The sequence below is a fragment of the Papaver somniferum genome, chromosome 2, assembly GCF_003573695.1.
Source record: "Papaver somniferum cultivar HN1 chromosome 2, ASM357369v1, whole genome shotgun sequence".
NCBI classification, from domain to species: Eukaryota; Viridiplantae; Streptophyta; class Magnoliopsida; order Ranunculales; family Papaveraceae; genus Papaver; species Papaver somniferum.
In genome coordinates this window covers 131257650-131272383 of record NC_039359.1, presented here as the reverse complement: position 1 = coordinate 131272383, position 14734 = coordinate 131257650, and the positions used below count along the sequence as shown (strand labels likewise).

At 35.2% G+C, this 14734-nt stretch overlaps 2 protein-coding genes across 3 annotated transcripts; both read right to left on the bottom strand.

Moving 5' to 3' along the window:
- Positions 1 to 4338: 4338 nt before the first annotated feature.
- LOC113349134 (putative F-box protein At1g26515) lies at positions 4339 to 6476 on the bottom strand. 2 transcript variants are annotated; one of them, XM_026593054.1, is made up of 2 exons: positions 6250 to 6476; positions 4339 to 6082 (listed from the first exon to the last, which is right to left on the bottom strand). In XM_026593054.1, the coding sequence occupies exon 2, from the start codon at positions 5938 to 5940 to the stop codon at positions 5005 to 5007; it is 936 nt and encodes a 311-aa protein (XP_026448839.1). In that variant the 5' UTR covers positions 5941 to 6082; positions 6250 to 6476; the 3' UTR covers positions 4339 to 5004. The 2 variants fall into 2 exon arrangements, with proteins under 2 accessions (XP_026448839.1, XP_026448840.1); XM_026593055.1 differs by having other exon boundaries at positions 4339 to 6011.
- Positions 6477 to 13812: 7336 nt separating this feature from the next.
- On the bottom strand, positions 13813 to 14352 carry LOC113351966. The gene has a single exon (XM_026595859.1). The coding sequence runs from the start codon at positions 14350 to 14352 to the stop codon at positions 13813 to 13815; it is 540 nt and encodes a 179-aa protein (XP_026451644.1).
- Between the last annotated feature and the right edge of the window lie 382 nt (positions 14353 to 14734).

Here is a 14734-nt window from a genome sequence, read left to right as displayed (position 1 = left end):
GTGTCCTACTGGGATCAGAGACGTAAGGAGCGCAACTGTACCTTGGATCAGTGTGAGATTGATTGGGGTTCAACTACAATCCATACTAAAGTTAGTTTGTAGTAGGCTAGTGTCTGTAGCGGCTTAAAACAGTGTGTGTTCAATATGGACTAGGTCCCGGCGTTTTTCTGCATTTTCCGTTTCCTCGTTAACAAAAGTTATGGTGTATGTGTTATTTATTTTTAGCATTATATTTTGTTATATAATTGAAATATCACAGGTTGTGTGTTGAATCGATCAATTGGTAAATCCAACCTTTGGTTGTTGATTGAAATTGATTGATCCTTGAACATTGGTCTTTGGTACCGTTCAAGTTATCTCTCTTAGATTCAATCGGGCTCGCAACTTATTGTTTGTTTGATTGCGGATTGAATTAAGAGATTGAGATATAACTCTTTGATATATTTTTCTTAAAATTGAGTCTGACTGTCTAGTTAATTCTCTTGGAAGTATATTGGAGTTAGTCCATACAGATTGCTAAGTAAAATATTTGGTGCGGTTGTTAGACCCCCGTTTTTTCAATAGACATTATGACAATCAAGCCACAAGCACGGTGGATTCGTCTCACTATCGGTTCAAAAGTAAGTTAAATTGTTGTGATGGTGGATTTGTTGTTGTTTTTGAAATTATGGTCGAGTATTTCAAGCGTGATCTCGATAGGATTAAAGGGGACTTTGAAAAGATCCGATCTCGAAAGATTGTCGATTACAGGGATAGCCCTTGACTCCGGGGAATAAGTTTATGCGTTTCTCAATGAGGCAATCCTAAAAATTATAATGAAAGTGGAAGCTTTGGAGAGAAAAAAATTCCCACCGGGAATGAGATGTAACTGTCCCATCAAGTCGGCTTTGGGCCTCCCATGTAAGCATGGGGTAGCCAATTATCCCTCAAAGATGATTCCGATCGAAGATATATACCCATTTTGGAAACAACTATCATTCAGTGATACATTACCCAATCGACGTCTTGGGGACGTGTTTTGCGACACCGACGCACACAAGGAAAATTTTGAGAAGTATGCTTCTTTACTACCGGCGCAAAGACAACTTTGGTTGTATGAATTGCGGAAATTCAACCGTCCATTCACTAGAGAATATATTTTTGAACCTGCTAAGGGGAATATCAAAGGTAGGCCTTCGAACAAAACAACAAAGAAAAAGGAAAGGGCAGAATCTAAGAAAAGGGTTCAAGAGGGTTCACAATTGACTCCTTCAATCCGAAGAGATCTTTCGGGTTTTGAGAAGTTGAACGAGTTGTACAACGGGTCGAAAGATACAGCTACAAACAAACGTAAACGAAAGGAAATGAAAAAAGGCAGACCAAGCCGAGCTAGTGAAATGAAGGTAAAAGGACCCAAGAAGAAGGTGGTTGTTGCATCCCTAGAAGGTTCAACAAGAAAAGTTACTAGTGGAGTCAAAATCAAAGACCCGGTTGTTCCATCCAAACAAGGTTCAATAACAAAAGATGGTAGTAGAGTCCAAAGAAAAGTTGGTAGTGTAGTTGGTATTAAGAAATTAGCGAGAAGCTGAGGTAATGATGTCAAAGGAAAAGCACCGATGGTCGAACCATCGCAAATCACCCCAGAAAGAGTTGTTAGTAGTGAGAAAGAGACGGTTTATATGGAAGTAGGTCCGATGACATCACCCCCTATAGATGAGGAAGGTAATTATGTCTTACCTACGTAGACAATATAAAAAAATTATATGCACTTTTTACCACATTTATTCATGAGTACGTCAAGTCCACCGACGATGTTGAGGGCGACGGAAATTGTGGTTACCATGTGTTTGTAGATCAACTTGGACCTTTTGAGGATGCAAAAGATTGGAATATAGACAAAATTACTTATGTAAGGGAAAAGTGTTTACTTGAATTACATGGTTTTCCCGATTTCTACAAGCCAATAATGATATGTGAAAGAGATGAAACGGAGGCGGTGCTAAATGAGAAGTTCCAAGCATTTGAACGGCGTTTAAGGGGCAACACTAGATTGACAAGTGAATATTGGATGAGAATGTCAATATGTGGCTATCTACTCGCCAACTCATTCCATTGCGTTATTCATTCCATTTCCTATGGACATAGTGTTACATACGCACCAACAAGACATATTTTTACCGAAGAAGAATCACCAAGGATAGTCATCATGGGGTTTGTGAACATGAACCATTATATCGGCCTCTAATTGAAAGAATGATGCCCATTACCTCCATCAAGGAAGGGAGATGGTAGTGACGGTGAAATACCATTGGGTTGGTGTAATAGGTTCAAAGAAATATTTGAATTGTGGGTGGCATTACAGTTGTCGAAGGATGACCCTTGTCTACTAATGATTTCCGATGAGGATGACTATGAGTAAATGTGGTGTGAAGGTTTGTGATAATATGATAACAATGTTTTTTTAAGGGTGGTAATTAAAATGATAACAATATAGTGTGGTGTGAACCTATGTATTTTGAATCATTCATTATAAATAAAAAATCTAATTTACTCTTATTATATGTTTACAAAACCAAAGATAATGGTTATTTATAGGTACTTACGGCTAGGTTGTACGCTGACACGACCTAGCCATAATGACCCAATGAACAGGTAAATCAACTTTTCGCAGAATTACGGCTGAAACACCTAATCGTAAATAAGTTTACGGATAGAAATCCTACCCGCATCCGTATTTACGTCTATAAATGATACCCGTAACCTTATTTACGACTTGAAATGATACCCATATTTCTGGGTACTGTCAGATTTACGGCTGGTAATTCTAGTCGTACATCAAATCCTAGCCGTAACTCGCCCTGGATTGTCAGTATCAGATTTCACTCCGTTATAATTAAAAGATAATCTGATAAATTAAAACACTAGTATCCATTCATTCAAGGTAAATTAATATCTCATTACTTAAAACAAACGAAATCACCCAAATCCATAACCTAAAACATAATAAAAGTAAGTCTGCATAAGGAAAAGCTGAAATGACTTAAACAAGTACATAAAACAATCATCCACTACGACCAACATTCTTGGGAACATCCTCAGAAGATGATGATGAAGAACTATGGGGAGTTTGGGAACCACTCATCCAATCACCTCGTCATTAGTATAGAGATCATCATTCGTTGGATTATGTAACTCCTGAAGCCTGAGAAGCAGTGTTTTTTGTTGGTCGCAATCCAAACATAAAACCTCTTCAATGTTACGGGTCAGGCCCCTGGCCATCCACTTAACTCGCTTGACCTATTTTCTCATCCTTCAATCAATAGTTGTACATAATTTGAGAAACGTATACAAAAAAAAGAATCATATACTTAACATACGTACCATCATCGTAGCAATATCACAGATTGGTAGTTTCTGGGGTTCTTTCTCCTTTTCAGGATTCTTAAAAATGGTGAAAAACATATCAGAAGATAGGACCAATTCACTTAGAGTGATACAGTTACTGTTAGGAAACAACAGACGACCCATCTGTATTACAGAATATCGACTGGGAAGTGTGAGACTTCCTAACCGTAAACATAGTCTCGGCTAGGAAACATGCAGACACCCATCTGTATGACAAAATAGTGGTTGGGAAGTGTGACACTATCTAACCGTAAACATAGTCTCGGCTAGGAAATATAAATAATGGTTAGGAAATTTCGGTTACGGTGAGGAAATTCTCATCTGAAACACTCATCACCCAAACTTTTTCAGCAAACACAGGACAACTTACGGTTGGGAAAGTCCCATCCGTATAAAATAACTCGCGGGATCCCAACCGCGTGTGACATTAACGGCTGGGAGTTCTTGATGTCCAACCGTTAGTTATACATTACGGCTAGGACGATATGATATTCTAGCCGTGAACGCCTCAGAAAACCATTTTTCAAAACCCTAAAATCATCAATCGAACCTATTTTTTCAATCTAATGGTAAAATAACTGGTGGGTTTTTTGATTCTTACCTAGTAGGAGTCATTTCTGGAGGATTCGCAGGTGTTTGAACAGATTGGTTCACCACATCTCCATTAAAAGGAACATCAATAACATGCCATGTTTCAGAATCTGGGTTCAATCGGCCGAATCTTGTCACTCTTGATCTTGCTGCCATCTTGAGAATCAACTTGAGTAGAATCGAATCACGTTGAGCTGCTTCAAAAATCAATGGAGAAGAAAGGGAGATATTATTAGGTTTTGGAGAGTGTTTTTGAGAAGAAGAAGAGAGAAAATGAAAGAGTTTTGAGTTTTGGTTTTGATTTTAATTAATTTTATTATATAAAGTTTTGATTTAGCTGTAAGAAAAGTATGGTACTAAAAGTGCAAGAAACTTCTCAAAGCTTTAAAAACTCGTTTACACTCTACTACCGACTCCCACAAAGTATCTCAACTTGATTACAAGTTTACACAAGTCCAGCAACCTTGCGGATCTAACATTCTGTTTGATGTTTCTTCTGTAACTGTAATTCACTAAAATTTCCCTAATTCAGTACTGATCAAACTAACAAACAAACCAAAAAGATTTCCTAAGAACCACCACGACATTGATCCATAAACTCAAAATCAAGAAAAAAACAACAACAGTAGATACAATTCATAAAAGTAACTGAAAAGTCTGACTGACCGGGGATACGGTCAACCTGAAATCTATAAAGAGTAGTAATCTTCAACAATATATGCCGGTACACTTCGACTTAATACCTCGTCATCAGCATCTTTTGATCCTGTGCATGTCTCTACATTTGCTTCTCCAAGTGCTTTCAATGAAACGAAGCTGTTGACGTGCGATATAATCCGGGAATAAAATGCCTTATTGTTACGTTCCGTCATATAAACCTTCACATCTCCTCTTTCTGCATTATACTGACTCAAAAAACCATGAATGTGCCTAAGTACGACATCACCCTCTTGGCTAAGGCCAAATATCTTAAATACTCGATTTACAGATGGAAATCCTACATGTGACTCTTTAACCCAACTCCGAGACTTATAATACTGGTCTTTTTGCATTGCAAAGATTACTACTACCTGCATTTTTCTCATCATTTTTCTTTAACATCCATAAGTCAGCAACCTTTGCATATTCATAAGAAAGACACAGACAGCCTCTCATGACAAAAATTCTACTAGATATTACTGATGGGGTGTTAGAGGACAAACCAGGAGGTGTATGAACAAAGTGGAATTCCTTTTCTGCCAAATCGAAGGCCAGAATCTCACCCGTTCCATACTTGAGCCAATGAAGAGATCCATTAACACAATTATTCCCATTTTCATCATTAGGTACAACATAGTAATCGATTTTTGCTTTACTCCGCCACCCGCTGCCACTGCCAAGAGTATATACCTCTACATGTCCTGTCACACCATTACTACTCCCAATTGAACCATACCAAATCCTAACAACCTTGTACTCCTTAGTTACAGGATGGTGACCTAATCCATGCGCAACGCTAATGTTATTCTTTTTGTTTTTGATACTCAATGCTGGAAGAGTCACAATTTCTCGAGTAACAGGATTGCAGATATATAAAGGTTCATCACTTTTCTGATTAAATCCTTCAAGAACTTTACCATCTCCAGGGTTGCTCAAAAACTGGATGGGCTTGCACTTCATAGCAACTGATAAACAAATCAATCCATTATGCGAACCAACAAATCCACACACGTCTGCAGGAAACTCGAGATTGATCTTTTTTGTATCATAACCAATATATTCACCACCATAGTTATCAAAGAACTCCCCATAGTAGAATTTTTTTCCATCAAAAACAACCAAACTCATGCTACTAAAATCAGAACCATCATGACAAATATCATCATCATCATCATGGTTAACATCAAGCAGTCGTTTCTGGTGCCCTTTTAGTCCACGGACGACGACATTGACGTAAAAGATGTAAATGAGCAAAGGCAGCATCATTCCGGAAGTGTAAGAGATTTTTCCAAGGTTTACATACTTTTCTGCAGTCTAATACTAACTGTAGCGGTAACCTAGAAAATATATCCAACTTAGTTTCTACAGGGAGATCGTTGAAACAAGTAGTATGTTACATCTTATATACCTACAAATTAACTAGAAGAAATCAACACAAAGCATATTATGTAAGTGCTTGACTAAACCCTAGTTTTTTACAATTGATAACAGTAGTTAATAAACGAAAAAAATTAAATTACAACCATGATAAAAAAAGATCAAACTGAAACCAAGTTATAGAGATTTATAGATTACCTTTCAGTTGGATTTTTGATTTCTTTGGAAGAGGAAGAGCCGATAAGAACAAACAGATGAATAACTGTGATAAACTAGAAGAAAAATCGAGAACACAAATGATAATCTTGGAGAGGAAGAGAAGAAAACTTTGTTAATTGTTGGGAATCATAAGCCTCTTTTGGAGTTGCAAACTTCCAAAAGTTACAGGATCACCATCTACACTAGGGATTGTAAAATTCCCAATTACTGCGAAAATAGAAAAATAATATAATGGCGTTTTGGTGGTTTCCCCAACTTAAATTAGAGTTTTCTTGTTATAGGCACCCTGAAGTCTTTGAATTGAAGGGCGCTCACAAGAATGTGGCCTCTTAGAGCGTCCACAGGGGTGCGAGTATAACCAAAGACCAAAGACTAAAAAAAAAGACCAAATTTGGGTTTAGTCCGTCATGTGGCGTAGTGGGAAAAGAGTATATTTGGTCGCGCGTTGATAAACATTACGCCTGGGATCAGGCGTTGGTAAAGATAACGCTCGAGTGGGGCGTTGGTATAGTATACGCTTCAGAAACAAAAAAAAATAAAATGGGGCGGAGGTATAAAGCCCGTCCCATGCAATTTTCATAAATTGTGAAGTTGAAAATGGAGTGGGGCGTTAAGTATATGAACGCCCCATTTCACGCGTTAAGTTTATGAACGCCCCATCGGGCGTACATTTAACCAACGCCCCGTTTCAGGCGTACATTATATCAACGCCCCTTGTGTAGCGGAAATTATATCAACGCCCCATGAATGGCGGAGATTATATCAACGCCCGATGTGTAGCGGAGATTATATCAACGCCCGACTATATTTGGATTTGGTCTTGATCGCAGACCAAATTTGGTCTGGATTTTACTCTTTGATCAAATTTTGATCGATGGTCCGTCCCACTACGCCAGCCCACTCGACTGAAAATTTGGGTTTACTCGTCCATTGCAGTTGCTCTTACAGTGAATATTTGCCAGACGAGACGAGCAGTTTTGTGTGGCTAGTCGGTTTTTGGTATGCTGAAGTGCCCCACTACATATATACTCGCGAATCACATGACTCATGAGTTAGACATTGAGCTTAGGAACACAATGTGTTTCTCATTTCTCACGCAATTTTTCGTGTGAATGTAGTGGCTTTTTCAGGGTTTATGAACTTTAATTATTCCTATCAAAAGTTAAAATTGCATTCCAGCATTTTTATCACTCTAATTTCTCTGTCATCCGTTCATCTGGACTTAAGACGCTGGAGAAAACTAAAAGCCTACAATAACAACCAATACTAGATGGGGAGAATTTTGGATAAGAACAATCTGCCAGACATTCATTGCCAAACCAATCCTTCCAGTAATCCAGAAGGTTGTTGTTTAACATCTGCTCTCATGTTCCGTATTTTGATTTAATTTTGTGTTTGTAAATCTTTTTCTTAAACAAAATAAAAGAAGTGATAGCCTCGATTGCTTTCACGTTACTTGCACCAAACCAAGCACAAGATAATTGTTATTTAGGAAAATAAGCCAGAGGATCAAGTCACTTTTAGAGCATATCTGGTAATAATAAGAAGAAGAGCTATAGAAAATGTAAGCAGTTGCAGGAAATGCTTTCATTTACTATATAGTGGAATACCCGGAGAGAAAAAAATGGCCGATGTTATAAAAACAACAATCCCAAGTATAGTTCAAAAATAAATAATTGGAAGTTTGATATCTTACAGGGTTACTCTCTCTCCACCTTTATTTGTATTTGTGAATGTGTTCTTTTGTAATCTCGTCACTATCTTAGTGACTTTTCAATTATTATTTGTGTTAGGTCTTACAAATAACTTACCTTGTTAAACTAATAATACTAAAGAAGAAGAAAAAAATAGGCTACAATACTAAATAAATATAGCACAAAATCAATTAGTTTCGACATTATATATAACGGGTTCATCGACTCTATCAGGAAGAAGAAGAGAGCGAGGTGGATATTATGTTTCAGGTAAGGGTATTTTAAAAGTATGCAGGAATCGGATATTCAATGTTTTTTTGCTACATACAGTTTTGAGATATTTGAGAAAACTTTAAGGAGACAAAGTCTTATAAGGGTGGTATGGAATGCCATTACAACGGTGGTATAGATTTTTGTTTCTGATTGTAGATTAAATGGACAAAACCTTAAGGCAAGAGCAGATCACAATTGATTAATTATTCCAAGGGAAAATTGGACAGTTTCGAAATTCTTTTTTATTTTTAAATTGTGCAATTCTTTTTTGTGAATTGTTATTAAAAAGCAATCCAAAATCATTTTTTTGTTTTAAAGATGTGCAAATATTTTTTTTTTTTGTGAATTGTTATTAAAAACAAATCCAAATTGATTTTAGATATTTCTTCGAATTTCCTATTGTGATTTAAAAGAATAAAAAATCCCATTATAATTCGGCATTAAATTGTGTTGCGCTCTTGAATCAAATATTATCACTACAATTGCATTAGCGAGTCCTGTTATTAGGAGGGAAAGAATGGATACGAGGAGGGAAGGATTTCACCCAAATCCTAGTCAATGGGTAGTCAAAGTCAAATACAATAAAGTAAAGTAAATACTTCCAGAATACCCACCCTTCCCATGCTATCCTTAACTGTTCACGATCCTTTGCTTCATACGAACCCTATTGAGTTTCATAAACACCGATCAAAATCAAAAACTAAAAAATTGTTGGGTATTCTTTTCATTGATTCCTAACTGATTTCGTTGATATGATCAGTAGGAATCTTCTTCTTTTTCTCTCTTCACAAGAATGTATTTAGAGGGATTATTGGTGTTTGCTTCTTATTATGATGCATAAGTATGATTTATGCAATTGGACATCAATTCGTGCCACAAATATTTTGGGGGACATCAACATTTACAAGATTGTTTTGAAGATCGTTCTTGCAAACAGGTTGATGTTCATTATACAGGGGATTATTTCCCAATGATTTGGAAAGAGTAAGTGGCCGTTGCAATCTTTCTTTTACGGATCATAAGATTTTTAGTTAGGGGGAGAAGAATTTTAAAGTTTTTCTCTAGATTAGACTTTTCCTGTTTGGTTAGTAAACCTAATTATAGTCAAGGATATCATAGGAATTTCATCATATATCTAAGAAGTCAATCCTTCCTCGAAATTTTTAATTCCCTCCTCAAAATCCTTCCCTCCTCGTATCCTTTTTTTCCCTCCTATTAACAGGACTCGCATTAGCATTAGCTCAAAAATTGAAATATTTCTCCCTATGATTGTAATCTTAATTACTTAGTGGTATTCACAAACTACCACGACATTGATATATAAAATGAAAAACCAAAAAAAAAAAAAAGAAAAGAAGATGCAATTATGCAATCCATATAAGTAACTGAAAAGACTGACAGACCGAACACTGTCAACTTGAAATTTATAAAGAATAGTAATCTTCAACAATATCTGCCGTTACACTTTGAATTAGTACCTCGTTATCAACATCTTTTGATTCTATGCATGTCTCTATGTTTGTTTCTCCAAGTGCTTTCAATGAAATGAAGTTTTTGATGTGTGATATAATTCGGAAATAAAAGACGTTATTGTTACGTTCTGTCAGATAAATCTTTACATCTCCTCTTTTTGCAATATACTAACTCAAAAAACCATGAATGTGCCTAAGTAGCACATCACCCTCTAGGCTAAGGACAAATATCTTAAAGACTTGATTTACATATGGAAATCCTATATGTGATTTGTATTTGCAGGAAATACTCCAATTACACCCAAAGAACCAACACCAAAATGTAAATCAAATCCAAGATTTAAATTCAACACTTAGACTAAAATTTTAAAACAAAGAACACATAAATTCTAGAGATTTTATTATCAAAGTTGTGATTACAAAAGAATAAGGTCCAAAACACTATCACTCAGACTCTATTCACCTCTCATACATACATGCCTTACAAAAAAACTCAACTCTTATTTCACTATTTTTCCTCTCTTATATACAAATGAGTTTACATCTCATAAAGTTTCCCGACTTCGTAGGAATGGACGACGACTAATAAAGTTCTCGACTTCGTCGACGAATTCTGATTCTTGCGCAACAGTTAATATTCGCCAGAGTTGTTATCTTGGTTAATTAGTTATCTTCGTCATTAATCCATTCATGTTTTTCTTGTGATATCTTCTTCGCTAGCAAACCTTTCGTTGGACGACAATTGATCTTCGTCGGAAAGTATTATTTACTCGTCATTTATTTGAGCTTAACTACTTTAAGGCCTTCATTCGCTTACTGACTCGCCTGGCTACACTTCGTCAGTAAAGTTGACACTATTCTGATGATTGATTTGACCCTTCAGTTCGCTCACTAAATGGTCAACTACCCTCTCGTGCAATCTCTTCAGATCTTCGTCAGAACTTTAATACTTATAAAAAGTATCATTTTACTTTGGCACATGAGATTTTAGACCTTAAATATGAACAATTTTTTCTCTAGTGGTGGGATCCGAAAAATTAGGAGTGATGACTTGTACATTAAAAGAAGAAAATAATATCTAGACTTTGAGTTAAACCTTAAGAATTTTATCCAAGATGCAATTTTTATCTATTAAAATTCTTATTTAGAGATAAAATTTAATTTCAAGGTATTTTTATGCTTATCCACTTATGAAAACAATACAAATAAAACCCTAACTATTCAATATGACTTTTAATACTAAAGTCTTATTTTTTCCACATGTGTAAAGCTTTATAAATAAAGGTCTAACAATGACCTCGTAGGATTTCCAAGACCTATTATTGGCTCTTAGAAAAGTTCTCATGTTATAATTTTCTGAGCCATCATGGCTTCCCACGTATATCCCAGTAGTTACGCGGAAAAAAAGATTTCATGTTCTTGTTAGAGCATCGCTCGGTCAAGCTTCCTACAAGTTTTGGTATGTCAAGATTTTCCCGATATTAGTTGCTAAAAACTATATCTTGATTCATAGTTTATTAAAGTCAGTGTCATACTATGATTATAGTATGGTAGTTGAGTATCAAAATGCACCAATTGTCCCTTGAAGATTGAAGAACAACAAATTTATCTTAGAGGACTTCATTAACAGAGGTATGTGAAGATTTATTACCCTATTTAGTCATTTTTTTCCTAGCTACCATTCTATCCACTGAGTCAATGTCGTATGACTTTAGTATCATGATGAAATTATAAAAGAAATTTCGAGTTCAAGTTATTAATAGATAATTTCAAGCAGTGGAAATTCTAAAGGACTTATCGCAAAATAGGTTGAGCATTTATCCAAATTGTTGAGTTTTGCTTGATATCTTATAAACCCTTGAATATCCCTCATAAGAAAACATATTTTCATTACCCTGATTGAATATATTTATGATCAACATATTATTGATCAACATATTCTACCAAAAAATCAAGTACTTTTAGCATATTGTACACAATGGCTTACTTTATCGAGAAGGAGAAAGCAGTGGGCTGGATATTGAGTTCTGAATAGTGAGGTACATTATAACTCATTATATATGCCCAAATTGGAAATTTAATATTTCTTCTTATGCATGTATGGGTGTTGGGATATTGGAGAAGATTGGAACCAGACAAACATGTATAACTGTGTATAAACTGTAATAATAAAATCTTGACTAAACAGATAAAATGATTATCGGCTTACAAATTTGTCAGCAAGCATCTAATTTGTATAATGAGTATGTATTATAGAGCATATAAAGAAGATGAATTTATCTTGATAATAGAGAAAACTTATTTTAAGCTCACTAAAATTAATCATATTTCCATATCATAGTGAACACTGGATTAACTCGAAGGGGTAACCAATTAACTGTTGTGATAAAAATTAATCGAATGTTATTTGTTATTGAATTACGAAGGACACTTGAATACAAATACCATCAATTGATTTGAATTCGGTGAAAAAGAAGAAGCAAGATGCACTTCTTTAATACTTGGAACTTTTATTCATGTCAGTCAAAATTCAATGGTCCTTATTTTATATGGGAGGTTGGGATATTGGAGAAATTGAAATCAAACAAACGCATATGGCTATGTGTATACTGTAGTAACACAATTTAGAATAAACACTGTAGTAATAAAATTTAGGATAATCAGATGAAACCATTATGGTCCTACAGATTTGTCAGTTAACAACTAAGATTTGTATAATGAGTATGTATTATAGAGCACATAAAGAATATCAATTGCATAGTGAAGATCAGTTTATCCCGATAGTAGAGAAATTTACACTAAGCTCACAAAAATTTAACCACATTTCCATGTCGGAGGGGTAAACAATTAAATGTTTTGATAATACCATCAATTAACCGACGATATGTAGGACTGAATTATGAAGTGCACTTGAATATAAACACCATCAACTGATTTGGGTTTAGTGCAGAAAACAAAATCCACAGCTCTAATACTTCAAATGTGATTATTATTCATGTCACCAAATTTTTATTATGATTCTCCATAAAACAACAACTTCCATTATTATCGAAACAAAAAGCAAGCAAAACACAAACAAAAACGATTCATAGGTTGTAAAAAAGAACAGGGAAGAAAACAACCTCTCACATGGTGGGACGCAAAAGCACGCCCTATAAATTCAGTGAAAGGTGGCTAAATTCATGCCAGAGGGGATTTTTTCTCTCGGTTTGGTTTCTGCGGTTTGTTTAGAATAGATAGAAAAGAAAACCATTACTCACCATTAAAGTGGCGTTGGTGTTAATGGAACTAGGGTTGGAGCTGGACATCTGACTAAGGAGAAGGAATTTCTATGGAATGCAAGGTATTATGGGCTTGGAAGCCCATTTATTACAAACTTTAGACTTGGGATCCAGTTAGGTTAGGTGTGCAATGCTCTCAACTAACTCCTCCCTTGAGGACCAGGACCCAAATATGACATCAAACACTTTCAGGATCCTATGGTGTTAGGCCTATTTCTATGGGTATGTCAAATATCAAAATTTGTCATATATGCATCCACTATGGGTATGCCAAAGTGCCATACATATATGTCTATATGTTAAATATAACATATATGCATACACGACAGACATTCCAGCAAGCGATAAAGATTTTATCACTTTACTGAGCGATAGAGATTTTATCGCCATCGATATTCTCTCTATCTCCGACGATATTCTCATTATCTATGAGTAATTTAATATATTTTTTGTATCTTCTTCTCACTTACTTTTTCATTATTTTAATATATTTTTATCTCCTAAGGGTCCGACTCTAATTTTTATAATACATAATATCTCGCATGGACCCCACAATACACCCACAAATATATTTTTAATAAATTAAAGTCTCACTCAATACAATTAAATATATACTTTTAATCAAATTTACCATATCTACCATAGTGGAGAAACTCATTTGACATGCCGCACAGGAATATGTCTTAATTTTTTTTTTTTATTTTTGAAAAGAAAAGGTTATATTAAATATGAAAAAGTATTTACAACCCACGAAAAAGTTCAACCACTTAGATTAGGAGTGTAGAACAGTTTTCCAGTTAAACAATATAGACCTTACATGGATTATCTAAAAGTATTCTTTTCATGAAGCCAAAGGACAATATCCCGCTTAATAATTATCAAGACTAACTCAGACACAGGCTTGTGTCTTCCTCCAAATGCTCTATCATTCCTTTGCTGCCACAAATGCCAAATGATGACATAATGAGTCTTCTCCCAAACATCCTTGCATCTACCTCTGAAATTGCACCGACTCCATATCTCAAAAAGACCTTGCAGTGTATCAGGCATAACCCAATTCATTTTAAAAGCCTCCATGAAATGCATCCAAACCTCATGAGCATACTCACAGTGAACAAAAATATGATCAGCTTCCTCTACCACATTCTGACAGAAATGACATCTATCTGAAGCAGGTTCAACTCCCATGTACCTTAGCATAGCTAAAGTTGGTATAGAATTATGCATATAAGCCCATAAAAGAAGACTTACCTTAGCATGAACATTCTTTCTCCATAAGAACTTCTGAAAAGTGTAATTTTCAACTTCCTCCAACTGCAACTCATAAATCTTCTTCACACTATAATCTCCTTCATAAGACATCTCATCTATCTCCTTATCAAAAACAGGAATAGGCCTTAGTTACCACCTTATTAGAACTTAAAGTCCAAATAATCCAAAAAATAAAATAAAAGGGCAAAGCCTGTGTACGACGATTGACAGGCAATGGTTGATTACAATTTTATTAGACAATTCTGATGATGAGAGCAACTTTAGTCATGAGTTTCTATATTCCCAAATTCCTACCCAAAATATGTTTTTTTTTAGAAATTTTGAATTTGATATGAAATGCAATTATAAATTGCGTCTGGTATACGACGAAATTTAAGAATCTGTATGAATGTTAAGCGGTTTTTATAATGACGTTTCCTAAAATGGGTTTTAAGACTGCGTCTAACGTAGGGGTTTTTTATAACTACGCTGA

Coding starts and splice junctions, on each gene's coding strand:
- LOC113349134 (XM_026593054.1), bottom strand. CDS start 5,940: ATGATGCTGCCTTTGCTCATTTACATCTTTTACGTCAATGTCGTCGTC.
- LOC113351966 (XM_026595859.1), bottom strand. CDS start 14,352: ATGTCTTATGAAGGAGATTATAGTGTGAAGAAGATTTATGAGTTGCAG.